This window comes from Ovis canadensis, chromosome 15 (assembly GCF_042477335.2).
Source record: "Ovis canadensis isolate MfBH-ARS-UI-01 breed Bighorn chromosome 15, ARS-UI_OviCan_v2, whole genome shotgun sequence".
NCBI lineage: Eukaryota > Metazoa > Chordata > Mammalia > Artiodactyla > Bovidae > Ovis > Ovis canadensis.
Genome location: NC_091259.1, coordinates 16,503,536 through 16,529,820, shown reverse-complemented (window position 1 = coordinate 16,529,820; position 26,285 = coordinate 16,503,536). Strand labels below are relative to the sequence as shown.

Below are 26,285 nucleotides of genomic sequence, written 5' to 3'. Positions count from 1 at the left end.
ATTGCAAAGAATTAAATTACTCTGGAGAAGGCAATGGCACCCCACTCCAGTACTCTTGCCTGGAAAATCCCATGGATGGAGGAGCCTGGTAGGCTGCAGTCCATGGGGTCACTAAAAGTCGGATACGACTGAGCGACTGCACTTTCACTTTTTACTTTCATGCATTGGAGAAGGAAATGGCAACCCACTCCAGTGTTCTTGCCTGGAGAATCCCAGGGACAGGGGAGCCTGGTGGGCTGCCATCTCTGGGGTCACACAGAGTTGGACACGACTGAAGCGATTTAGCAGCAACAGGAGCAGCAAATTACTCTAGCTTAAATAGGAAGTGTTTTATTTTAAGTATTAAATAGTTTACAAAATTATTGAATTAAATTGACAGACTCCATGATCTTTGAAAAATGACTGTTAAAGCTAATCAATGGACCAAGACACAGAGAAAAACACTGATGTCTACTAAAACCAGGAAATGTCCAGCCTTAGTCCCATACTCCACTGCTGCGGTTTGTTTGGAAGTCATCACAAATAGGACAGCTCCACATTCAAGAAGACTTTGTGATCTGGAAGCCTCTGATGTTACTGCCAGTTCCAGAATTCCACCATGTTACTATAATTTGCACCAACAAAATGGTTTTCTTGTGTGTAGCTTCTTAACTCCCATAAAGCTAATGGTTAGACAATGAGCCATTCAGTTTTGCTGCCACAGTCAGAGGGTGAAGGGGAAAGGAAAAATAATGTCTCTGTTACTATACTTGTAGGCAAAAAAAAAAAAAAAACCACCAGAATTGGTGGAAGTTCAATCTATAGCTCCCCAATCTATATCTCACTTTTACTTTTAAATACCAGGCATATGCATCTGACTGCCTATACCTAAAATATATTCAGAGCCCTAACTGCAAGGGAGTCTTGGAAATATGGTGCTCATTTTTTCATCTCTTCAGTCCAGGAAGACACACTAGAATAAGGGTGAAATGGATGCTGAAAACTAAAGTACTATATCCCTTTCATTACTCAACATCTGTACACATTCTTCTCCCCATTCAACAGTTCCATGAAAGTAACAATTGGCAGAGGAAATGTTCCATACTGACATTGTGCAAATATTTCTTAAACAAATGAAAATGTACTCACCATCTCCTTAAGATGGAGAGCCAAGAAACGTCCTTTAGTCATCCTGTCTGTCTCCTCTAACAAGCTACAATAGAAAGTTATCTATGCACAACACTCTTTCACAAGAAAGGAAGGGACCCAGGCTATTTAATTTTTAGATACCAAACAGTATAAAGAAGAAAATACGGCTATTACACTCTTCATGTCATAAGGCTGCAGTTATAATTTCTAACTTTCTTTCTTCTCTGGACATTTTTTACTCCCTCTTGTCTTTAGCCAGCATCTAGGTTGGAAGAGGGATGGGAAAGGGACTCCAGTTCTTGTTTTTCTGGGAGACAGCAGCCTCCAGTACCTCCCAATAGACCCAAGGAAGTGAGTGTCCAAAGTATAATCCAGAATATATCAAGTTTCAAACAAAGTCCTCACTGCCCGAATTTTGTACCAGAATCGGGAACTGTGATGTTTGACTTTCTAGCCTGTAGAAAAAGTACTTGAAGGAGGTGCAATGGTTGCAGAAATACTCTTCTTTCACCACAGTAATTAACTGGAAAAAGAACTATTACTCTTCCTTTATTTTTACCAAGATAAAGAAGTAAGGGGGAAAAATACCCTGTTATGCCTTCATACATAATTAAGTTCTAATGTACAAATAGGGTTAAGCTTTAGATATACACAGATAATTTTTGAATCTCATAAAGGGATCAAGTTTGGAATGAGACTAGCCACGAAGAGTGTATAACCAGGAAAGATCATCTCAATACACAAAATGTGCTTTGACAAAGAGCTATTCCCTTCTGCCACCCTCCCAAATCCTAGTAATTTATTTTTATGTATTTCAGTTCAGTTCAGTTCAGTTCAGTCACTCAGTCATGTCTGACTCTTTATGACCCCATGAATCGCAGCACTCCAGACCTCCCTGTCCATCACCAACTCCCAGAGTTCACCCAAACTTATGTGCATCGAGTCAGTGATGCCATCCAACCATCTCATCCTCTGTCGTCTCCTTCTCTTCCTGCCCCCAATCCTTCCCAGCATCAGCGTCTTTTCCAACGGGCCAACTCTTCACACGAGGTGGCCAAAGTATCGGAGTTTCAGCTTCAGCATCAGTCTTTCCCATGAACGCCCAGGACTGATCTCCTTTAGGATGGACTGGTTGGATCTCCTTACAGTCCAAGAAACCATTCCAAATTATCATGAGTGTTCTCTCACCTCTTCTCTTTTAAACTCATCCAGCTGTGTGATTCACCTCTGTGTGGGGCCGAGGAGGAAATGTTCCTCATGTCTCTTTCTTAAATTTATATTTAAAAAATTTTTAAAAATAAATAATTAAATAAATAATTAATAGCTAGATGGCTTTGAATGGGAAATGGTCCCAATGACATATGAAAAAGGAATTTCTTCAACTTCATGAATGACTCTTCATGCTACCAGGCTACAAGGTAGCACCTTTCACTGCTTTGCTGAGTACTATTAAGGTGCTATGGTTTACACAGATGCAAATCAGGCAGCAGTTAAGACTGAGTTTGGCCTCATTAGTAGAACCTGTTCATTGGGTGGTACAGGAATAATTTCCCAGAGGTGGAGTTGAGAAATATCCAAGGGGTAAAAAAAAAAAAAAGTTCAACAGGGGAAACTTTAAAATTAATCTGTCATGTGATAATCTGTTGACAGATTGGTTATTGGAAAGACATGGAACAAGAAGATGCAGCAGAAACCGTCAAAACAAGGGGGAACGAGTCATCCATCATCCTGACAGGGTTAGAAGGAAATACGTTATATCACTTCACAGTGAGGGCTTATAATGGAGCTGGATATGGGCCACCCAGCAGTGAAGTGAGTGCAGCCACCAAGAAATCCCGTAAGTAACCTGGGCTTTGTGTTTGTCTCAGACAAAAGGGAAACATTTTTTAACATTTCTGAAAGCCACGTGAGGTACATAATAAACTGAGTTGAAGAAGAGTTTTGATTCCTAGTCTCGCTTCAGTGCTTAGATCTGAATTCTAAAACTAGCTCAGAAAATTTTGCATTCACAGTACAGAAAGGTTATCTTCCTGTGAAACAAGGCTAAGCGATTTTTGACACAGAAGGGAGATAAAAGGATTTGGGTTCAAAAGCTCAGCAGAGTAGCTATTAAAATGATACTCCTGGAGCAAAACCCTCCTTATCTGATTCTCGCTGGAAGGAGGCCTATGGTGCCAGCCAACTACTGAACACAAGTAAGGTTGAAATACTCATAAGAATTTAAGTGAATAAAGGTATTTAAGATATCTTTTGCACTCACTTTTCTTTTCATTTTGCAGCCCCCAGTCAAGCACCTAACAACCTCAGGTGGGAGCAACAGGGCTCTCAGCTTTCTCTGGGCTGGGACCCCGTAAGGCCATTAGCCAACGAGTCTGAAGTCATGGGCTACAAGGTCAGTGTGTGTTCACTCTGTTGGATAGATACGCATCTCAAAAATTGCTATTGTGAGGATGTGCAATTAAAAAGGCATAAAAAGACCTATTAACATAGCTGTTTTTTTCCCCCTCAATTATTGTTCTATCTATATACTGGAAACTGCCTTCGTGCAGTGGGAAAGTCAAGGCAATCAAAATCAGTTTCAGCTACACAAGGCATAGGAAGTGAATGGGTAGAAAAGACAACAATTTGAACTCAGAGTGAAGATGGTTCCATGATGCAGTGTCAGGACAAGCAAAACTTTGACAGAGAGTCTTGGCATTCTCTCCCCCAAAACAAATTGTCCTGGCAGATGGAAAAGACTGGACCACTTAGTTTGAGTAGAAAGACTTTCCATCAGCAAAGAAACACACGAAGAAAGAAATGCTAGGGTCAGCACAGGGGATACGAGAGAGACCATCGAGAGAGACAGCTGGCTCCACAATAGATGCAACATTTCACATAAGTCACCCTGCTATGTGCCAACAAGAGATCTGAAAATATAAACATGTTCAGACAGTTTGTTTTGAAAAACAACTTTGTCTCTGATTTTAAAAAATATGTGGTCTAGGTATTGAATTGGCTGAACTTCAAATTCTTCTTCCATAATATTGGATTCTATTTCTTAAACTCATACAGAATCATTAATGGTTACTATTTATAACGGAATTTTAAAATATTTCAATGATTATCTTTAGACTGAAAAGCATTATTTAGGTGGCTGTTCAATTATCTGAGATGGTAACACAGTATTTGATTTACAGAGGGCTAAAATTCTGAAGCTAAAATCTGAAATAGTTATAAATGGAATACGTTTTTAAGTTAAATAATTCCCAAGAAGAATATGTTCAGGCACAAACTGTAGTACTTCTTACAGACTAGAATTATGGATCATAAACACCCTCACACTAAACACTCTCTCAAATCTGTCCTAATCCTCAGGGACGTTGAATTTGATCTTTGGGGGAGAACAGGTGAGCCATTCTCTCTGTATCCTTCCCTAGTCCTCTTCTTTCCATACTCTTCCCCTCATCTTCACACCTTGTAGTCTAAGGCAAGTAGATCCTTCAATGATTAAGGGTAACAGTATGGTCAGAAATGGTGATGGATCACCAAGAAACAACCTGATTTCATTCAAACTGTGGCAAGCAGTCTCTCAAACTGGAGTGGAAAATAGATGGTAGATGAAAGCATATGACTGCCTGGAAGAGCCATTTGGCTTTGGGCACATCTCAGTGAAGAAAAGAAGCACCACAAAACCTGGAGAAAACATGAAGCTGGGCATAGGGCTCCTGGTGAGATGACCCTCCTCCTCGCCCATGTTTGTCCCTTCTATCACATCACTGCTCACCCTCCTTACATGTTGCTATCTCCCTGCCCAAACTATACATGATTGAAGGCAAAGCCTCTGTCTCATTCATCTCTTTATGCTCAGTGCTTCTAGGAAGGATGAAAACATTCATTTTGACCCAACTAGAGGTATTTTATGAAGTTAGTCACAAGTGTAAATTATCAGGTGTGTGTTTTCCTAGCATGGTCTTCCCATTTGTTATGTGGAGTGGAGAAAGAGAACCGACCCTTAAGTCAGACAGACACCAGTTCAAATCCCAGTTCCATAACTTCGAACTAGTTACTTAAACTGAGTTTCATTTTAACTTAAAAAAAAAAAAAAGCTAAGATAAGGGATTTCCCTGGTGATACAATGGTTAAGAATCACCTTGGAATGAAGGGGTGGTGGGTGTAATCCCAAGTCAGAAAACTAAGATCCCACCTTCCATGGAACAACAAAGCCTGTGTGCTGCAGCAACTACTGAGCCCAAGAGCAACTAATGGAGTCTGTCTGCTGCGATGAGAAAAGCCCATGAGAAGATCCCACAGGTAGAGCCTGTGTACTGCAGCTAAGATCTGATGTAGCCAAATAAAAAATAAAGAGATCAATATTTTAAATGCAAAAATAGTATCGTAGAGGATTGTTTTAAGGATTAAATAAGACAATATGTGTAAAATGTTTAGTGTATAGAAAGTTCACTTTCTAACAAAAATAGTGCACTCACTTAAAAAAAAAAAGCTACTATTTTTCTTATTGTTATTGGAGGAATTTTACCCACTAGATAGAACTTTTTAATATTTTAACAGAAGAATTTGATCTTTAAAAGTTGCCTGACAGTTCTATCCCAATGAAAACAGCACAAAACCCCTCGGAATACCTTGTTGCGGGAGAAGAATCTCTAATGTTGTCCATCTTAGTTGTGGAAATAGTGCCAAGTAGGCACACATTGACAGAGCTTTTTTTTCTTCTTTTATTCCTTGAAATGGTCTCACCTCCTTATGTCCCCAAGGGGGAAAATCTAGTTTCTAAGAAAGGAGCCTGCTGGTAACAAATAGAGTCTACCTTATTAGACCTTCTGATAGATGGGCTAATCGCCAGTGGGAGACCTACTGGCAGGAATGATGCAAAGGGACCCTTGAGGGAAGGGGACTTCAGACTGATGACTGAGGTAGAGCCTGGGTTCCCCTACAAAGGTCTGGTTTTCACAGGGCAGGTGACTAGGCATGAAAACTCCTATTGACATAGGCACAATGGAACAGGAATGTGAATATAAGCTAAATTAAACAGTAGCCATGAATATAAACTAATGAGATGGAACCTAGGGAACACAAGATTGGATATTCCTTTTCAGAGCATGAATTGGAGAAGAACTACACAAGAGCTGCCTAGGCAAGGATCTACATGCAGTTAAAACACCCATACCGTCTGGAGGGAGGTTCACACAAATGTGGAGTGGATAGTAGGATACTCAGAGGGAGAATATTTGATTCCTGCTGAAGTGAATTGTTAGTTGCTCAGTCCTGTCTGACACTTTACAAATCCATGGATTGCAGCCCACCAGGAACGGAATTCTCCAGGCAAGAATACTGGAATGGGTTGTCATTTCCTTCTCCAGGGGACCTTCCCAACCCAGGGGTCAAATCTGGGTCTCCTGCTTACAGGCAGATTCTTTACCATATCTGAGCCACCAGCAAAGAAGCCAAAATATTGAATCCCTATATTGCACATCTAAAACTGATATAATATTGAAAATTAACTGTTATCTGTTGTCAGTCACATCTGAATCCTTGCAACCTCCTGGACTATAGCCCACCAGGCACCTCTGTCGACGGGATTTCATAGGCAAGAATCCTGGAGTGGGTTGCCATTTGATTCCTACTACATCCCCAGAAAACTACTACCAGACCAAAAATGGTACCAATGTAATAGTGAGCCCTCTTCTTAAACATAGTAGTGTGTAGCAGTCACAATACATTAACAAAACTACGGGCATGTCAACACACTAATCATTTCTGTTTCTGTGAGTTAATTTGAGGTAGACTTGACCCAATAAGAGGCTTCCCTGGTGGCTCAGACAATAAGAAGTCTGCCTGCAATGCAGGAGACCCGGGTTCATTGCCTGAGTTAGGAAGATCCTCTGAAGGAGGAAATGGCTACCCACTCCAGGATTCTTGCCTGGGAAACCCCATGGACAGAGGAGTCTAGCAGGCTACAGTCCATGGGGTTGTAAAGATTCAGACCCATTAAGACTGAGTTCACCTCTTAGAATTCTTGGAAAATTTGTGGTAGAGGACTTCCTGCTAATCAAAGTAAGAGAGAACTTCCACAATTAATCACAATATCAAAAGGAAGGTAAATTTCTTTTCACTTTTTATCTTGACCTATCACTTTGCTTTTACAAGCAAAAGGGATCACTAGAAACATGCATGGTATGTAAATTTGAGCCTGGAAACTAGAAGTAGGAGTCAGTGCCTGAAGTTTAAAGCGCAGAGATGGTGTATTTTATCTTTTGCATCAAGTCTAGCTTAAGATGGATGAACTAAGGGAAAATCCTCATCTAGAAATGTCAAGATTGTGAAAATGATTGATAAGTGATAAATATGGGGGGAATTTGTTCCACAGACTTGATCCATAAGTGATCCACTGAACTCTGCTTTTTCATAGCTAAGATAGTATATACTAGGTGCAATTTATTCTCAATGATTTAGATCATGGACTCCCCTGGTGGTCCAGTGGTTGGGAGGGGACACCGGTTCAGTCCTTGGTCTGGAAGGATTCTACATGCCGTTGCACAGCTAAGCCCATACGCCACAACTACTTAAGCCTATATGATCTAGAGCTCATGCTCAGCAACGGGAGAGCAGCCCCTGCTCACCGCAACCAGAGAGAGCCCGCGGGCAGCAACAAAGACCCAGGGCAGCCAAAAACAAATAAATAAATACAAAAATAACCTAAAATAGTAAGATAAAACAGCAAGAGTTTGGAGTTAGATCAGTCCATTTTCTAAGAAAGCATGGATCTTACTTCCCTATTGCAGAGATTGAGGTGTTAGCAACATACATAAGGACGAGATATTACCAGAGAAATACACAATGATATGGAAAATATCATTCAAATGTGTTAAGAGAAAAAAAAAATCCGTCTCCCTATTACAAAATTTATCAGGGACCTCAAAGTGAGCAAGAATATAGTGAGAGAAGGATGGAATTGAACTATTTATAATTGTGTCATAGGCAACACATTAATATTGGATCTATTCAGATAAACGTTAAGCATTACCTATTTAGTTAAATTTCTCACTGCTCTTTGAAACTGTCCAAGACAATTTGGACTTCTTGGGATTTTGTTTAAGAAGTCTAGATTTAATAGTAATACTTTTAAAACATCAGAGCTTCTATTCATGAGCAAGAGTAATAAAGGCACGAAGAACCAGAAAAATGCTGAAAAATACTCGTTTTCTGTAGACATGGTTACAAATTATTTACCTTCAGACAAGATAGCTTTCCATATAAAAAGTGAGTCAAATGTGGGAGCTTATTTAGCATATTCATCACTTCTTCAGGTCAATTAATATGTGATTCATTTTACAGTTCCCAATTCAGAATCAAATCCATGTTTCCTTAATATATTACATATCAGTTGTCAGAAAACTGGACGAAAAAAATTCAAAGAAATTTCTTAATGTAACTTACTTTTCCCAAATAAGTATTTTCAAATGAAAAAAAAAAATCTTTGTTTTTAAAACTTCACTAGTTTGGGGTCTGGATCTAGAATACTTAGTATCTTTAACACATATGGCATCTGTTACTGGCACTTCCAAAAAGAATAACATACCTCTAGATTGAAGTATCAGTTCAGGTCAGTCGCTCAGTCATATCCGATTCTTTGTGACCCCATGTACTGCACCACACCAGGCTTCCCTGTCCATCACCAACTCCTGGAGCTTGCACAAATTCATGCCTATCAAGTTGGTGATGCCATCCAAATATCTTGTGCTCTGTCATCCCCTTCTCCTACCTTCAATCTTTTCCAGCATCAGGGTCTTTTCCAATGAGTCAGTTCTTCGCATCAGGTGGCCAAAGTTTTGGAGCTTCAGCTTCAGCACCAGTCTTTCCAATGAATATCCAAGACTGATCTCCTTTAGGAAGGACTGGCTGGATATCCTTGCAGTCCAAGGGACTTGTATACCCATGGTGGATTCATGTCAATGTATGGCAAAACCAATACAGTATTGTAAAGTAAAATAAAGTTAAAATAAAATTTTTTTTAAAAAAAGATTCTTCTCCACCACCAAAGTTCAAAAGCATCAATTCTTCAGGGCACAGCTTTCTTTATAGTCCATCTCTCAAATCCATACATGACTACTGGAAAGACCATAGCTCTGATTGGGGAACCTTTTGTTGGCAAAGTAAAGTGTCTGTTTTCTAACATGCTTCCAGGGTTTGCCATAGCTTTTCTTCAAAGGAGCAAGCATCTTTTAATTTCATGGCTGCAGTCTCACTGTTTTCATTGTTTCCCCATCTACTTGCCATGAAGTGGTGGGACCAGATGCCATGATCTGAGCTTTTTGAATGTTGAGTTTTAAGCCAGCTCTTTCATACTCCTCTTTTACTTTCATCAAGATACTCTTTCCTTCCTCTTCACTTTCTGCCATAAGGATGGTGTATCTGCATATCTGAGATTATTGATATTTCTCTCAGCAAACTTGATTCCAATTGTGCTTCTTCCAGCCTGGCATTTTGCATGATATACTTTGCATATAGGTTAAATAAGCAGGCTGACAATATACAGCCTTGATGTATTCCTTTCCCAATTTGGAACCTGTTCGTTATTCCATGTCCAGTTCTAACTGTTGCTTCTTGACCTGCATACACATTTCTCAGGAGGCAGGTAAAGTGTTCTGGTAGTCCCATCTCTTTAAGAATTTTCCGAAGGTTTTTTTTGTGATTCGCACAGTCAAAGGCTTTGGCATAGTCAATACAGCAGAAATATATGTTTTTCTGGAACTCTCTTGCTTTTTCCATGATCCAGTAGATGTTGGCAATTTGATTTCTGGTTCCTCTACCTTTTCTAGATCCAGCTTGAACATCTGGAAGTTCTCAGTTCACATATTGCTGAAGCCTGGCTTGGAGAGTTTTCAGCATTACTTTGCTAACATGTGAGATGAGTGCAACTGTACGGTAGTTTGAACATTCTTTGGCATTGCCTTTCTTTGGGATTGGAATGAAAACTGACTTTTTCCAGTCTTGTGCCCAGTGCTGAGTTTTCCACATTTGCTGGCATATTGAGTGCAGCACTTTCACAGCATCATCTTTTAGGATTTGAGACAGCTCAGCTGGAATTCCATCACCTCCACTAGCTTTGTTTGTAGTGATGCTTCTTAAGGCCCACTTGACTTTACATTCTAGGCAAGTGATCACACCATCATGATTATCTGGGTCATGAAGATCTTTTTTGTATAGTTCTTCTGCTTATTCTTACCATTGCTACTTAATACTGCTTCTGTTAGGTCCATACCATTTCTGTCCTTTATTGAGCCCATCCTTGCATGAAACGTTCCCTTGGTATCACTAATTTTCTTGAAAAGATCTCTAGTCTCTCCCATTCTATTGTTTTCCTCTATTCATTTGCACTGTTCACTTAGGAAGGCTCTCTTATCTCTCCTCGCTATTCTTTAGATCTCTGTAGTCGAATGGGTATATCTTTCCTTTTCTCCATTGCTTTTAGCTTCTCTTCTTTTCTCGGCTATTGATATATTCTCTGCTTTTATATTCAGCTGTAATTCTCCTTAATGATCTTGGGAGTGGGTTTTTTTTTTTCTTTATGCTATTAAAGAAACTTCTCAAATTATCAAGTAGAACAGCCATCTTATACTTACCATATTCTCCTTGTACAGATTTAAAGTTGAGTGGAAGAGAAAATAAATGCTAAATACCAAAGCCTATGCTTTCCCTAGAGCAAGTATCCCTCTCTCCACCAAGAGAAACTTCTGTCCACTCAGAAAAGACATGTGCAGCCAGGAGAAATTCAGTATAAGAGCTTCAGGCTACGTACCAAGAAACCAAGGTCTCATTTTTCAGTCTACAGTGGAAATGTCCTCTCCCAATATACAACCCCTTCACCTTTTCTGGTGGCTCAGATGGTAAAGAATCCACCTGTAATGCAGGAGACCGAGATTCTATCCCCTAGAAAGGGGAATAGCTGGGCTACCCACACCAGTACTTGTACCTGGAGAATTCCATGAACAGAGGAGCTTGGTGGGCTATAGTCCATGGGGTTGCAAAAAGTCAGACATGTCTGAACAACTAACATTTCACCATACATCTTCCCCTTTACCTCTGCTTTCTGCTATTTATAGAGCATGAGAAAGTATGGGGGGGGGGGGGTCAGGCTCAAAGCTTGCTACTTACTGTATGATCCATCAGTACATAAGAATTTTCATTAGTTTATTCCATTTAGCTACTAGTTAGAGCCTGCCAGACTCCTGAGACATAGGTACACTTGTATTGAAAATATATTCCACAGCCTACATAGTGTGAAGCCCATCCATATATTTCTCCAGTTTTTCAGGGACCTTAGGGTCTATAGCCATGCTAATCTCCTTGATTGACTATATCCTGCATGCATGCTAAGTCATTCAGTTGCATCAGACTCTTTGTTATCTTATGGCCTCTAGTTCTCCAGGCTCCTCTGTCTGTGGGGTTCTCCAGGCAAGAATACTGGAGTGGATTGCCATGCCCTCCTCCAGGAGAGCTTGCTGTATCTTACAGCTGTTCTTCTATCTTATATTCACTCCAAATATGGGATTCAGCCCTTTACTGTGTTCCCCACAAGTTAAAATGACTCATACATAATAGTTTATACAATCATTTCTATATTTGATTATGCTTATATGTTTTTCATCATATTTTAAAAATTAAGAAAGAAATGGCTTGTATTACATGAAGACATGTATATGTATACCATGTATATATAATGTGACATATATGTGTGTGTATATATATAACATATACATATGGTCATAGCAAACACCCTGGTCATAACAAAATGGTCATAGCAAACACTCTCTTCCAACAACACAAGAGAAGACTCTATACATGGACATCACCAGATGGCCAATACTGAAATCAGATTGATTATATTATTTGAAGTTAAAGATGGAGAAGCTCTATACAGTCAGTAAAAACAAGACCAGGAGCTGACTGTGGCTCAGATCATGAACTCCTTATTGCCAAATTCAGGCTTAAATTGAAGAAAGTGGGGAAAACCACTAGACCATTCAGTTATGACCTAAATCTAATCCCTTAATATTATACAGTGGAAGTGAGAAATAGATGTAAGGACTAGATCTGATAGATAGAGTGCCTGATGAACTATGGACAGAGGTTTGTGACATTGTACAGGAGACAGGGATCAAGACCATCCTCAAGAAAAAGAAATGCAGAAAAGCAAAATGACTGTCTGAGGAGGCCTTACAAATAGCTGTGAAAAGAAGAGACATGAAAAGCAAAGGAGAAAAGGAAAGATATAATCATATGAATGCAGAGTTCCAAAGAATAGCAAGGAGAGATAAGAAAGCCTCCCTCAGCGATCAATGCAAAGAAATAGAGGAAAACAATAGAATGGGAAAGACTAGAGATCTCTTCAAGAGAATTAGTGATACCAAGGGAACATTTCATGCAAATATGCTCACAAAAAAGGGCAGAAATTATATGGACCTAACAGAAGCAGAAGGTATTAAGAAGAGGTGGCAAGAATACACAGAAGGCCTGTAGAAAAAAAGAGCTTCACGACCCAGATAATCATGATGGTGTGATCACTCACCTGGAACCAGACATCCTGGAATGAAGTTAAGTGGGCCCTAGGAAGCATCACTATGAATAAAGCTAGTAGAGTTGATGGAATTCCAGTTGAGCTATTTCAAATCCTAAGAGATGATGCTGTAAAAGTGCTGCACTCAATATGCCAGCAAATTTGGAAAACTCAGCAGTGGCCACAGGACTGGAAAAAGTCGGTTTTCATTCCAATCCCAAGGAAAAGCAATGCCAAAGAATGCTCAAACTTGCACAATTGCACTCATCTCACACGCTAGTAAAGTGATGCTCAAAATTCTCCAAGCCAGGCTTCAGCAATACATGAACAGTGAATTTCCAGATGTTCAAGCTGGATACAGAAAAGGCAGGGGAACCAGAGATCAAATTGCCAACATCTGCTGGATCATCAAAAAAGCAAGAGAGTTCCAGAAAAAACATCTACTTCTGCTTTATTGACTATGCCAAAGACTTTGACTGTGTGGATCACAATCAACTGTGGAAAATTCTGAAAGAGATGGGAATACCAGACCACCTGACCTGCCTCTTGAGAAATTTGTATGCAGGTCAGGAAGCAACAGTTTGAACTGGACATGGAACAACAGATTGGTTCCAAATAGGAAAAGGAGTATGCCAAGGCTGTATATTGTCACCCTGCTTATGTAACTTCTATGCAGAGTACATCATGAGAAACACTGGAGGAAGCACAAGCTGGAATCAAGATTGCCAGGAGAAATATCAATAACCTCAGATATGCAGATGACACCACCCTTATGGCAGAAAGTGAAGAAGAACTAAAGAGCCTCTTAATGAAAATGAAAGAGAAAAGTAAAAAAGTTGGCTTAAAGCTCATCATTCAGGAAACTTAAGATCATGGCCTCCAGTCCCATCACTTCATGGCAAGTAGATGGGGAAACAGTGGAAACAGTGGCTGACTTTAATTTAGGGGTCATCAAAATCAATGCAGATGGTGATTACAGCCATGAAATTAAAAGATGCTTGCTCCTTGGAAGGAAAGTTATGGCCAACCTAGACAGCATATGAAAAAGCAGAGACATTACTTTGTCAACAAAGCTCCATCTAGTCAAGGCTATGCTTTTTCCAGTAGTCATGTATGGACGTGAGAGTTGGACTGTAAAGAAAGCTGAGCACCGAAGAATCAATCCTTTTGAACTGTGGTGCTGGAGAAGACTCTTGAGAGTCCCGTGGACTGCTAGGAAATCCAACCAATCCATCTTAAAGAAGATCAGTCCTGGGTGTTCATTGGAAGAACTGATCTTGAAGCTGAAACTCCAATACTTTGTCTGCCTCATGCAAAGAGCTGACAGATTTGAAAAGACGGTGATGCTGGGAGGGATTGGGGGCAGGAGTAGAAGAGGACGACAGAGGATGAGATGGTTGGATGGCATCATCGACTCAATGGACATGAGTTTGTATATATTCCAGGAATTGGTGATGGACAGGGAGGCCTGGCGTGCTGCATTTCATGGGGTCACAAAGAGTTGTACACGACAGAGTGACTGAACTGAATAACATATACAAAGAAGACTTTATGGAAATGTCAGTGGGGGATAGTAGACTGAAAGGCACAACATGCAAACACACATATGAAATTGCCAACAGGAAATCCAGTTCTTAAAGGTCCTTGTAGTCATCTTACAGCTGAGGCTTCTCACTGGTACTTGTGCTCCCACCTTCTTTTCACCCAGATCTCACTGATTCCTCCTCACCCACCCACAGCCACTTGAACTTTGGATTCATCACTCACTATTCTGAAGAGCAATTGTCTTCAAGATGCTCAGCTGGTGACTGTATGTGTGTTCTCAGTCACTCAGTTGTGTCCAACTCTTTGTGACCCCATGAACTATAGCCTGCCACGTTCCTCTGTCCATGGAATTTGGAGCAGTTTGCCATTTCCTCACCCAGGGGATCTTTGGTACTCAGAGATCAAACCTTGTGTGTGTGTGTCTCTCTCTCTTTTTTCTTTTTTCATTTTCTTTTACTTTACAATATTGTATTGGTTTTGCCACACATCAACATGAATCTGCCACGGGTGTACACGTGTTCCCAATCCTGAACACCCCTCCCACCTCCCCCTCGACACCATCCCTCTGGGTGGGATGATTTAAGAAACCTTGTGTCTCTTGTGTCTCCTACATTGGCAGGCAGATTTTTTACCACTGCACCACCTGAGAAGTACTAGTGGATAGCCCTTTTGTTTAATAAGATCCATCCTTCCAATGACACTTGTGGGCAAAACTAGCAAAAATTTATTCTGCTATATTTTTAGACTTACTAACACCATTACTTTTACCATAAGATGTACAGATTAGCCAATACCATATCATTACTTTAAGAATAGCAATGTGGCATTATTGTTTGTTTAGAATCATCTCTTTAGCTAACCCACGGTTCTCAGGTTTTTAAGTAGAATTTGACAATAGTCTAGACAATAGACACTTTATGTCTGGAGATAGTCATTATTGTAACAGTCAATCTATAAATGTCCAGGTTCTCAAAGTACTCTCTGGTCTTGTTACTGTCAATAACTATTTCTGACATGTCTTGATAATTTCTTAACCATCTCATATTTGTCATTTGTATTCATTTTTTCTAAATCAGGATTTTACAATGAATGAATATTCTCTAAATCACCTAAGACTAACCATTAATTTAATATATCTTTTCACTTATTATACCTATTTACTCTCCTATAGCACTTCATCTCCCTGGATATATTGATAAAAGCCACATTTAATCTCAAACTCCTTTTGCCGCCATTAACTGATATTTCCTGCCCTTACCCCTTTTGTTCCTAAATCTCAACTGATCCACAAATTTTTCTTCAACTCTGGATTTTACAGCAACATTAGATATGCATTACTGGTTGCATTTTTCATTGTCATAAGAATTGTAATTTATTGAACCATAATAACAATGTCCTCTAAAATAGTTACTCCCCTGCCAATCCTTACCAATTTACATACTTTTTTGTTGCCATAAATTCGCTTTCTAATTATCTAATGTAGATGAACAGAATTCTAATTCTTTATGCTACTAGAGTCAAAATGAGAACCATAAATTATGATACAATTGTCATTTCTTTTAAAGCCAAAAAAAAACCTGCTATAGGCATCCTCCTAGAAGAGCTTCTGATTCCCAGATCTGTACTGCTCTGTATGTGGCTATAGCATCAAATATGTTTCCTATTGCAGTACACAGAACACTTGATTGCATTGCTTGTCTCCACTGTAAGTGCCATGAGAGCAGAACCATGTGTTCTTATTCTCTAAATTTCCAGTATGTATCACTGTGCCTGACCTACATGAGATACCCAGTGAAATATTCTGTGACTTTTTTTCATTTCCCAACTATGTTGAAGTTATGGCATCCATCTTTCTAAGGATTTCAATAGATAGAATTATTGCACATGTTATATACTTTTACAAAGAATTTACTTCTCTCCCATGACCAGAAGTAAATTGAAATCCATGAAAGACAGAGGAAATAAAATGCAGGGAGCATATGCTACCAGAATGCAAAAAGGAGGATTAAGTACAAGCAGGCTTCAATATGCGAAACTTACATTTAATTTTCTTTTCTTGTATGTAGGTTAGTCAAGTTCAAACACATTTTCAATAAGAAAAATCTATTATAATTTTTCTAGTTTTCCAATGCGGTTAATATTTTATGATGTAAATACTGACCACTGACAATGAACAATAATAGCAACAGAAGAAGTCACTTTCTCTTTAAGCTTACCAGATCCTGTGCTGGACATTTTTACATTGTTTTTCTTTACAGTATAGGCACTTGAAATTTAGAAAGGTTATCAACTTGCCCAAATTTGCTCAGACTGAAATGTGTAGGAAATTGCTTTTTGTTTTGTTTTGTAGGAGACTGTTTTGAATACAGGTCTGTATGACTACAAAATCATTGTTCTCTTCATTACACAAAGAAATCATTATACTAACAATTATGAAAAACCACAAAAACAATGAAACTGAATAAAAATTCATTTAAAATCTTCATTGCTGCTACTTGACTATTACGCACACACAAATAAGTTTACTGGGTGGCAAATGAGTAGAAACAGAATGATACAGTGAAACACCTCTGAACTGATCATCAGATTACTAATCTTCTAATGCAATTACTTTCACAACTGAACATATAATCTTGTATAAATTATGTAATCTCTACAACCTTAGTTTACTGACTTATATACACAAGCTAATCCTGTGTCCTAATCTGTAGTTCTAAAACTCTGTTTACCATAAATATATGTTTAATTCTAGTACCATGAACAAATGTCAAAAAAGCCCTAACTTGAGACTTCCCTGTTATACAGTCGCTAAGACTGCATAGTCCCAATGCAGGGGACCTAAGTTCAATTCCTTTACAAAAACTAGATCCCACATGCCACAACTAAGAGTGAGAGCAGCCAAATGAATTAAGTAAATATTTTTTAAAAAAGAAAAAGGCCTTAACTTGGCTATCTAATATATCCAAATGCCAATTCATCAAAAAGTAAATGCAAAGGTAAAATTAAAAATACTCTTATGTTTTTAACTTTTCAGCCATCTTCTACATTGTTAAGGTTTTATTATTGATATATTTAACAAATTTTCTGATTACTCCTTTTAGATGATTTGAAGATAACAATTTTGGGTTCTTCCTCAGTATACTATTCACTTCATTAGCCAGGAATAAAACATTTTCAGTGATCTTCCCCCTTGCTGCCTACTTCCCTAGCTTCAGTTTCTCACTATTCTCAACTGTCTTCTAATACTATTGCTTTCTTATTACTTAGATTGTTTTTTCATTTTCTCTTATCTCTGTAAAATTTTTCTGCTCTTCTTCTCCAACTTGTGAGCTCTACTTATCTTTTTTTTTTTTTTTTAAATATTTAGCTCAGCACCACCTTCTCTTAGGTTGGTTTAGTTGCTTAGGAGCCTTCCCTAAACCACCAGAGGGGATTAAACTCTCTTCTGCATTCCCATAGCCCCTTGCATACACTTCCATTGCTGCATATAACATATATATTACATTGGCTTGCACATCTACCTAAGCTGTAAGCTCCCTCTACTTAGCTCAGAATGTGATATACAGGAGGCAGAATGTGATATTTGGAATCCTTGATTGACTATCAAATCCTTGATTGACTATTAAAAATCTATCATCATTTCCAGGTTTTTTATAGGCAAGAGGGTCACAGCAACAGTCAAGTTATTGAAACGCAGAAACCTCAAGCAGTAGTCCCACTCCCCGATGCTGGAGTCTATATCATTGAAGTGCGAGCATATGGTGAAGGAGGGGATGGAACCGCTAGCTCCCAAATCAGGGTCCCATCATATTCAGGTAAGTTTTGATACAGTAGGCTTAATTTGATAACCACTAACATTAACATCATGTAAACCTCATCAAAATTAACATGATGGATTACATGGTTCAGAGACTTTGAAGGTTCTCTACTCTTATCCTCTGATCGTTATATGCAAGTGTGCTCCACTGCTCATTTGTGTCCAACTCTTTGCCACCCCATGGACTGTAGCCTGCCAGGCTCCTCTGTCCATGGGATTTTTCAGGCAAGAATAGTAGACTTGGTTGACCTTTCCTTCTCCAAGGCATCTTCCCAACCCAAGGATCAAACCGAAGTCTCTTGCATCTGCTGCAATGGCAAGCAGATTCGTTACTACCAAACCACCCAAGAAGCCAGAATACTATATGATCTTCTGATTAATGCAAACCATGGTGGTCCACCCACAACTGTGAAATTTCCACACATCTAAGAAGGAGTCAACAGTCTCATTAAAATATCTTATCTGAGAAAATCCCCAGTCTTCACTGACCACAAGAAGTACACTGCTGGCCATGTGGGCTTTGCAATATTGCTTTTAAACCAGTTTTGCTCTTGTTCAGTTGTAAAGTCATGTCCGACTCTGCAACCCCATGTACTGCAATATGCCAGGCACCCCTGTCCTTCCCTGTCCATCTCCCGAAGTTTACTCAAACTCATGTCTATTGAGTCGGTGGTGCCATCCAGCCATCTCATCCACTGTCATTCCCTTCTCCTCTTGCCTTCAACCTTTCCCAGCATCAGGGTATTTTTTTCCAATGAGCTGACACTTTGCCTCAGGTGGCCAAAGTATTGGAGCTTCAGCATCAGTCCTTCCAATGAATGTTAATGGTTGATTTCTTTTCTAGTGTTGACTGGTTGGATCTCTTTGCTGTCCAAAGGACTCCCAAGAGTCTTCTTCAGCACCACAGTTCAAATGCATAAATTCTTTGACATTCAGCCTTTTTTATGGTTCAATACTCATATCCATACATGCCTACTGGAAAAATCTTAGCTTTGACTAGATGGACCTTTGTTGGGACAGTGATGTCTTTGATTTCTAAGGTACTGTCTAGGTTTGTCAGAGCTTTTCTTCCAAAGAGCAAGCATCTTTTATTTGATTATTTTTAATTTAAATTTATTTATTTTAATTGAAGGATAGTTACTTTACAATATTGTATTGGTTTTGCCATACATCTTTCATGGATGCAGTCACCATCTGCAGTGATTTTGGAGCCCAAGAAAATAAAGTCTGTCACTGTTTCCATTGTTTCCCCTTCTATTTCCCATGAAGTGATGGGACCAGATACCATGATCTTAGTGTTTTGAATGTTAAGTTTTAAGCCAGCTTTTTTCACTATCCCCTTTCACCTTCTTCAAGAGGCTCTTTATTTCCTCTTCATTTTCTGCCATTACAGTGGTATCATCTTCATATACGAGACTGTTGATATTTCTCCCAGCAATCTTGATTCCAGCTTCTGCTTCATCCACCAGGGCATTTCACATGATATATTCTGCATATAAGTTAAATAAGCAAGGTTACAATGTATAGCATTGATGTATCCTTTCCCAATATTGAACCAGCCCATTGTCCCATGTCCAGTTCTAACTGTTGCTTCTTGACTCACATACACATTTATCAGAAGGCAGGTAAGATGGTCTGGTATTCCATCTCTTTGAGAATTTTCCACAGTTTGTTGTGATCCACACAATCAAAGGCTTTGGTGTAGTCAATGAAACAAAAGTAGATGTTTCTCTGGAATTCTCTCGCTTTTTCTATGATCCAGCGGATATTGGCAGTTTGATCTCTTGTTCCTCTGCCTGTTCTAAATCCAGCTTCTACATCTAGAAGTTCTTGGTTCATATACTGTAGACCTAGCTTGAAGGATGTTGAACAATACCTTGCTAGCATTGAAATGAGTGCAACTGCGTGGTAGTATGAACATTTTTTGGCATTGCCCTTCTTTGGGATTGGAATGAAAACTGACCTTTTACAGTCCTGTGACCACTGCTGAGTTTTCCAAATTTCCTGACATATTGAGGGTATGTCAGCATCATCTTTTAGGATTTGAAATAGTTCAGCTGGAATTCCATCATCTCCACTAGCTTTGTTCATAGTGGTGCTTCCTAAGGTCCACCTGCCATCACACTCCAGGATGTCTTGCTCTAGGTGAGTGACCACAGCTTTGTGGTCATCAGGGTCATTAAGACCTTTTTGGTATAGTTCTTCTGGTCTTCCCTGGTGGCTCAGATGGTAAAGCATCTGTCTACAATGTCGGAGACCCAGGTTCAATCCCTGGATTGGGAAGATCCCCTGGAGAAGGAAATGGCAATCCACTCCAGGACTGTTGTCTGGAAAATCCCATTGACAGCGGAGCCTGGTAGGCTACAGCCCATGGGCTCACAAAGAGTCAGACACGACTGAGCGACTTCACTTTTACTTTTCACTTTCACTTTCTGTGCATTCCTGTCAACTCTTCTTAATCATTTCTGCTTCCATTATGTCCTTAACATTTCTGTCCCTTATTGTGCCCATTTTTGCATGAAATGTTCCCTTGGTATTTCTAATTTTCTTGAAGAGAAAATTAGTCTCTAGTCTTTCCCATTCTATCGTTTTCCTCTATTTCTTTGCATTGTTCTTTTAAAAAGGCTTTCTTATCTCTCCTTGCTAGTCTCTGGAACTCTGCATTCAGTTGGATTATATTTCCCTTTCTCCTTTGCCTTTCACTATCGCTCTAGCTTAATATATCTATTTCTCTATTGCAGTGACTGCTTTTATCATTAGATAATGGACAGTGAGGGGCAGGGAATTTTAAAAAGAAATTTTTTTAAAATTAAAACACTATTAGGTTTATTGATTTCAAAATATATTATAAATTTCATTGCATTTCTTCTTTTTCCAGCTTTATTTTGAAATATAACTGAAATATAACATTGTGCAAATTTAAGGTGTAAAAGAGTGGATATGATACACATATATTATACATCTGTACACAAATATATCAAAAAATATAGCTAATACCTCCATCAGACCATATAATTGCTAATTCTTTCTTGTGGTGAAAACATTTCGAATTTACATTCTTCAGTTCAGTCACTCAGTAGTGTCCGACTCTTTGAGACCCCATGAATTGCAGCACTCCAGGCCTCCCTGTCCATCACCAACTCCCGAAGTTCACTCAGACTCACGTCCATTGAGTCGGTGATGCCATCCAGCCATCTCATCCTCTGTCATCCCCTTCTCCTCCTGCTCCCAATCCCTCCCAGCATCAGAGTCTTTTCCAATGAGTCAGCTCTTCGTATGAGGTGGCCAAAGTACTGGAGTTTCAGCTTTAGCATCATTCCTTCTGAAGAACACCCAGGACTGATCTCCTTTAGAATGGACTGACTGGATGTCTTTGAAGTTCAAGGGACTCTCAAGAGTCTTCTCCAACACCACAGTTCAAAAGCATCAATTCTCCAGTGTTCGGCTTTCTTCACAGTCCAACTCTCACATCCATACATGACTACTGGAAAAACCATAGCCTTGACTAGACAGACCTTTGTTGGCAAAGTAATGTCTCTGCTTTTGAATATGCTATTCAGGTTGGTCATAACTTTTCTTCCAAGGAGTAAGCGTCTTTTAATTTCATGGCTGCAATCACCATCTGCAGTGATTTTGGAGCCCCCCCCCCCAAAATAAAGTCTGACACTGTTTCCACTGTTTCCCCATCTATTTCCCATGAAGTGATGGGATCAGATGCCATGATCTTAGTTCTAGCAACCTTCAAATATATATTACATTTCATTAATTGCAATCATGATGCTGTATACTAGATTGCTAGAATTTATTTAAACATCATTATTATTATCAGCAATATTAATAATTTCTAACTTTTATAGAAAAGTTATAGAGCCCTTGCTATAAGTCTGACACAATCACAAATGCTTAACAACTTATTTAATTTTCCTAACAATCTATGAGGTAGGTGGCATTTTTTTGTTTTATGGAGAAAATTTAAGTAATTTGCCTAAGATCATACTATAATTAATACTATTATTAATACTAAGAGGAAGAACTGGAATTCACACCCACTGCCACCATTATTATATCAACAAGAGAAAAACTGATTAAAAGAAGGGAGATTTTACAAATTCTGAAGAAAGTAATCATTTCATTGAGTTTGTGAAAAGAAAATGCAAAAGATTACATTGAAGACATAAATCTCTCATTGAAAAAATATTAGGCAATTTTTATTAAAGCCGTAAATAAAAAATGTTTAATGTACATTTAATTAATGGGTAATTATGAGCATTATTATTTGGGCTTCTCTGGTGACTCAGATGTAAGGAATCCACGCACAATGCAGCAGACCTAGGTTCTGCCTGTAATGCAGGAGACCTGGATTCAATCCCTGGGTCAGGAAGTTACCCTTTAGAAAGGCATGGCAACCCACTCCAATATTCTTGCCTGGAGAATCCCATGGACAGAGAAGCCTGACAGGCTACAGTCCGTGGGGTCGCAAACAGACATGACTGATTTACAAAGCACAGCACAGCACATGAGCATTATTTACTGAGCAATCATTCTCAAGTGAAATTGTCAACTTTTATGTTTCAGTTGATAATACTTCATCCAATCAACCCATTTCCTGATCTTTAATAATGTTCAGTCTCCTGGTATTAGACCCATAAAACAGGAGCAACAATAGGTTTCATTCTTTTCTCTTTTCTAAAACCCAAAAGCCTAAGAAGCTAAATGACCTGCTCAAGGGAAATAGTTAGTTTCATATCTGAGACTAGAAATTGATTCAATGTTATTGTTCTTGTTGTTATTTGTTTGTTTGTTTGTTTTTGCTTGTGTTTTGCTATGCTGAAATAGCATGGTTTTCTTTCATGGATTCTATATGGAATTTGAGATATAGACCCTACTTAACATTCTGAAAGTAAGGAGGTTTTTTTGTACAAGTGTCAAGTAAGTTGATTTAACAAGCATGCAGCCACTCTCATATAAATAGAAAGAATGCTTTCATAGTTTTTATTTATTATGCATGCACACTCCAGTGAGGCTTTGCCATCAAACTTTTCTTATAGCTCACATGTGGCCATGCACTTCACAATGACCCCATTTTGTACAAGTTGAAATATATGTAACATTCTCCAATATGTTTAATAATAGATTTTATTAGCTCCTTAGCTGTAAAAATTTTCAAAGGAAAGAAGATTTGCTGCTTTGGGTGTATGTATGTGTAGTTTACAAAACAAAGGTTTCTTCAGTTCTTAAATATGTCTGGAAAATAAACTGAGAGTCAGTCTTGTAAGAAAAATCACACCTAGGATTCTGTTACACTTAATCTGGCCAGAGAGGATAGCTGACACAAGGATGATTCCAAAAATTGGTTGGTACATTTTATTATTAATCTATCATTATGTTTTTAATTAAGACCAATCATTGTTTTAATAGAGATAACACATAAAAGCATATCTTTCCCCTAATCCCTAATTCAATGACTTTAAATAAGTTCTATGATCTTTTAAAGCCCCAGTATCATCAGCAACACTGGGATAAACAATAGCACATACTGCATAGGAATATTGTGAAGATCAAATAAGATAGTCTATATAAAGGGCTTAGTACAGTATTTGGCATATAGTAACCATTCACTAGAAATCAATCATGATGATGATATATTCCAAGGCTTCTGGCTTGAATAACCAAAAATCTAAGAATGATACTTGGTTTGTGAATTTATGGTGCTATCAAAACTACTTCACAAAAATCCTTCCAAATTAGTGAGTTTAATCAAGCAGCCACCCCAATACATTAACTAAATACAATGCTTTTGTGTCAAGATGAAAGTCATGTCCGAATCTTTGCAACCCTATGTACTGTAGACTGCCAGTCTCCTTTGTCCATGACAGTCTCCAGGCAAGAATACTGGAAGAGGTTGTCATTTCCTCCTCCAGGGGATCCTTCCAACCCAGGGATCAAACCAGCATCTCTTATGTCTCCTGAATTGGCAGGCGGGTTCTTTCTCAGTAGCACCACCTGGGAAGCCCTGGCAAGAGTAATGAAAGATAGTTCTTCTTTGATGAGTTTGGTGTGAGAATCTCCATTCAAACAAATCCAGAATTTAAACCTGCTCATTGTAAAATCAATTAAAGATCCATATGTAAATTAAATATTTTATGATTAAATTTAAAATTTTACTTCATTGAATTATGAATTCTAGTTGCCACAAACTTTTGCTAATTATTTTTATTCCATTTCCTGAATTTTGCACTATAGAAATTATTTTATTCTCGTACCTGGAATTTGGGATGTTTTCCATCAGTTTCTCATTGTTGAAAGTCACACTTAGATATATTTGTTTTAGATATATTTGATTGATGTTATATATATATTTGTTCAAGGTGACACAACCTTTTAAAGACACTATTCGATATATACTTCTGCCCTCAGTATATCTTTTGAGAACCCCAGACAACCTCTTGTTTCCTAAACACAAGGAACACTCTCATCAGAAACAGGATTGATATTGCATTCATTTGTCTTAACATACCTAAAAAATGAGTTTATCCTAGCTCAGGCAAAGCCAAAATAATTCTGTCCATTTAATGCTTCTCCTTTTCACAGGTGGGAAAATCACTAGTGCTCAGTCAGCCCTCCGAACTCTCTCCATGTCTTCATCAGTAATGTTGCTTTTGGCATTGATGATTCCTTCAACCCCTTGGTGAAAACTTCAGACTTAATTTGATTTTATTTGCTTTAGCTTGATAACTACAGTGAATAGAGTAGTAATGTAACTGGAAACTCAGGACCTTGAGATGAGCGTTAAAAATGTGGTGCACTTACAGGAGATTGAGGGGAATGTTACTTATCCATCAGGTTTATTTTGTTTTGGGTTTTGTAAATGGAGAGGACAGTTCTTGGTCCAATAAAAATATGCAGATTGTATGTAATGAATTTTTGTAAATAAAAGTAATTTCTGTCAAATGTATTCTTTACTTTTTTAGTATGTTGGAATTTGATTTTATATCTGATGATCCTGAGTGTGTGCCATCCATTTGTTAAGTAAGTGGTCTCTAGCAGATCAGTTTCAAACACAAATACAAAACAGAATGAAAAATTCACTTAATATTCCAAGTCTACTGTTTTTAATTTTTCCTTCATCTGACTATACCAATCGACAAGCCAGTAGGAGATATGAAAAAATATTTCAATTGTGTGGTCAATTTTAGGATAGTACACAAAAATTTTCCCACAAAAATGTTGTATGATTGCATTATGAAATAGCAATATTTGTCAAATGCTATTCTATATGCATCCCTAAAGCCAGTTATTAAGGTAGGGAGTAAGCCATTTATATTAGTGCAAGGTAAATAGAAAGTGAGTCCAAATGAACTGAAGTGCTATTGTTTTCATCAAGTACTATGTTATCTAGCTGAAAATATAATAAATGTTTATTTTTAATAACAAAAGATAATTTAAAGTCACTATATACACATATGTATAGATGATCACTAAAGGCTGCAGATACTGACATGCAGCCAAGGGTGCTAATTTGAAAATGAATAAAAGACAGAGCTTTCCCATTTCCCCACCTATTTCCAAAAAAGGTGTTGAATTAGGCCCAAGGTTTTCTTCTAACTGCAAATAACTTTAAGGACAATGAAACTTTATTCTGCAAGTAGCTTTACATACAGATCATCTATGGATTAAAATGGTGAAGCATAACAAATGTTGATTTTTTAAAACAATTCCATGCATTACATGCCATTAATAAAATCTTACTGACTATTAAAATAAAGAACCTCTTGGATAAATGGATTTTTTAAAAATTAAGCTGTGTGTGAAAACATAACCTCAGTACAGGGGCTCTGCTATTTCTTCTGCTTGAGAGGTAATACCCGTTTACTATTTGAGAATCAACTTGAACATAAGTGATCTTCGGTAGGTTGTTGGAAAGCGAGGCGAAAGTTTTACATGTGATAATTTCTTACAGACATTCTAACAAATATGAGAACAGCCAGAGTTCACATTAGACCCAACAAGCTGCCTGAAAGGATAGTTATTACAAAGTCATATGCCAAAAGAATAGCCTGGAGAAACTACCACTTTACAGGTGTTGTTAATATGATAACAAAAGGTTGATTCCTTTCTTTTTCTTTGCAAATTCTAAACCTGTTAATTCTCACACGTTTAATAGCAAGCAAAATGAAGCAGTATTGAGCTCAAATTGCTAGCTTTAGAGGTTAATCTTTATAGAATCAGAAGAAAGAT

The 26,285-nt window shown here is 38.3% G+C and overlaps 1 protein-coding gene across 1 annotated transcript in view; it reads left to right on the top strand.

Moving 5' to 3' along the window:
- The window catches only part of CNTN5 (contactin 5), a 642,146-nt gene extending 617,407 nt beyond the window's left edge, over nt 1-24,739 (top strand). The window contains exons 19-22 of the mRNA XM_069553671.2: nt 2,779-2,965; nt 3,408-3,520; nt 17,877-18,045; nt 24,639-24,739. Coding sequence (XP_069409772.2) covers nt 2,779-2,965; nt 3,408-3,520; nt 17,877-18,045; nt 24,639-24,739 — 570 coding nt within the window. The remainder of the gene's footprint in view (nt 1-2,778; nt 2,966-3,407; nt 3,521-17,876; nt 18,046-24,638) is intronic.
- Nucleotides 24,740-26,285: the final 1,546 nt, after the last annotated feature.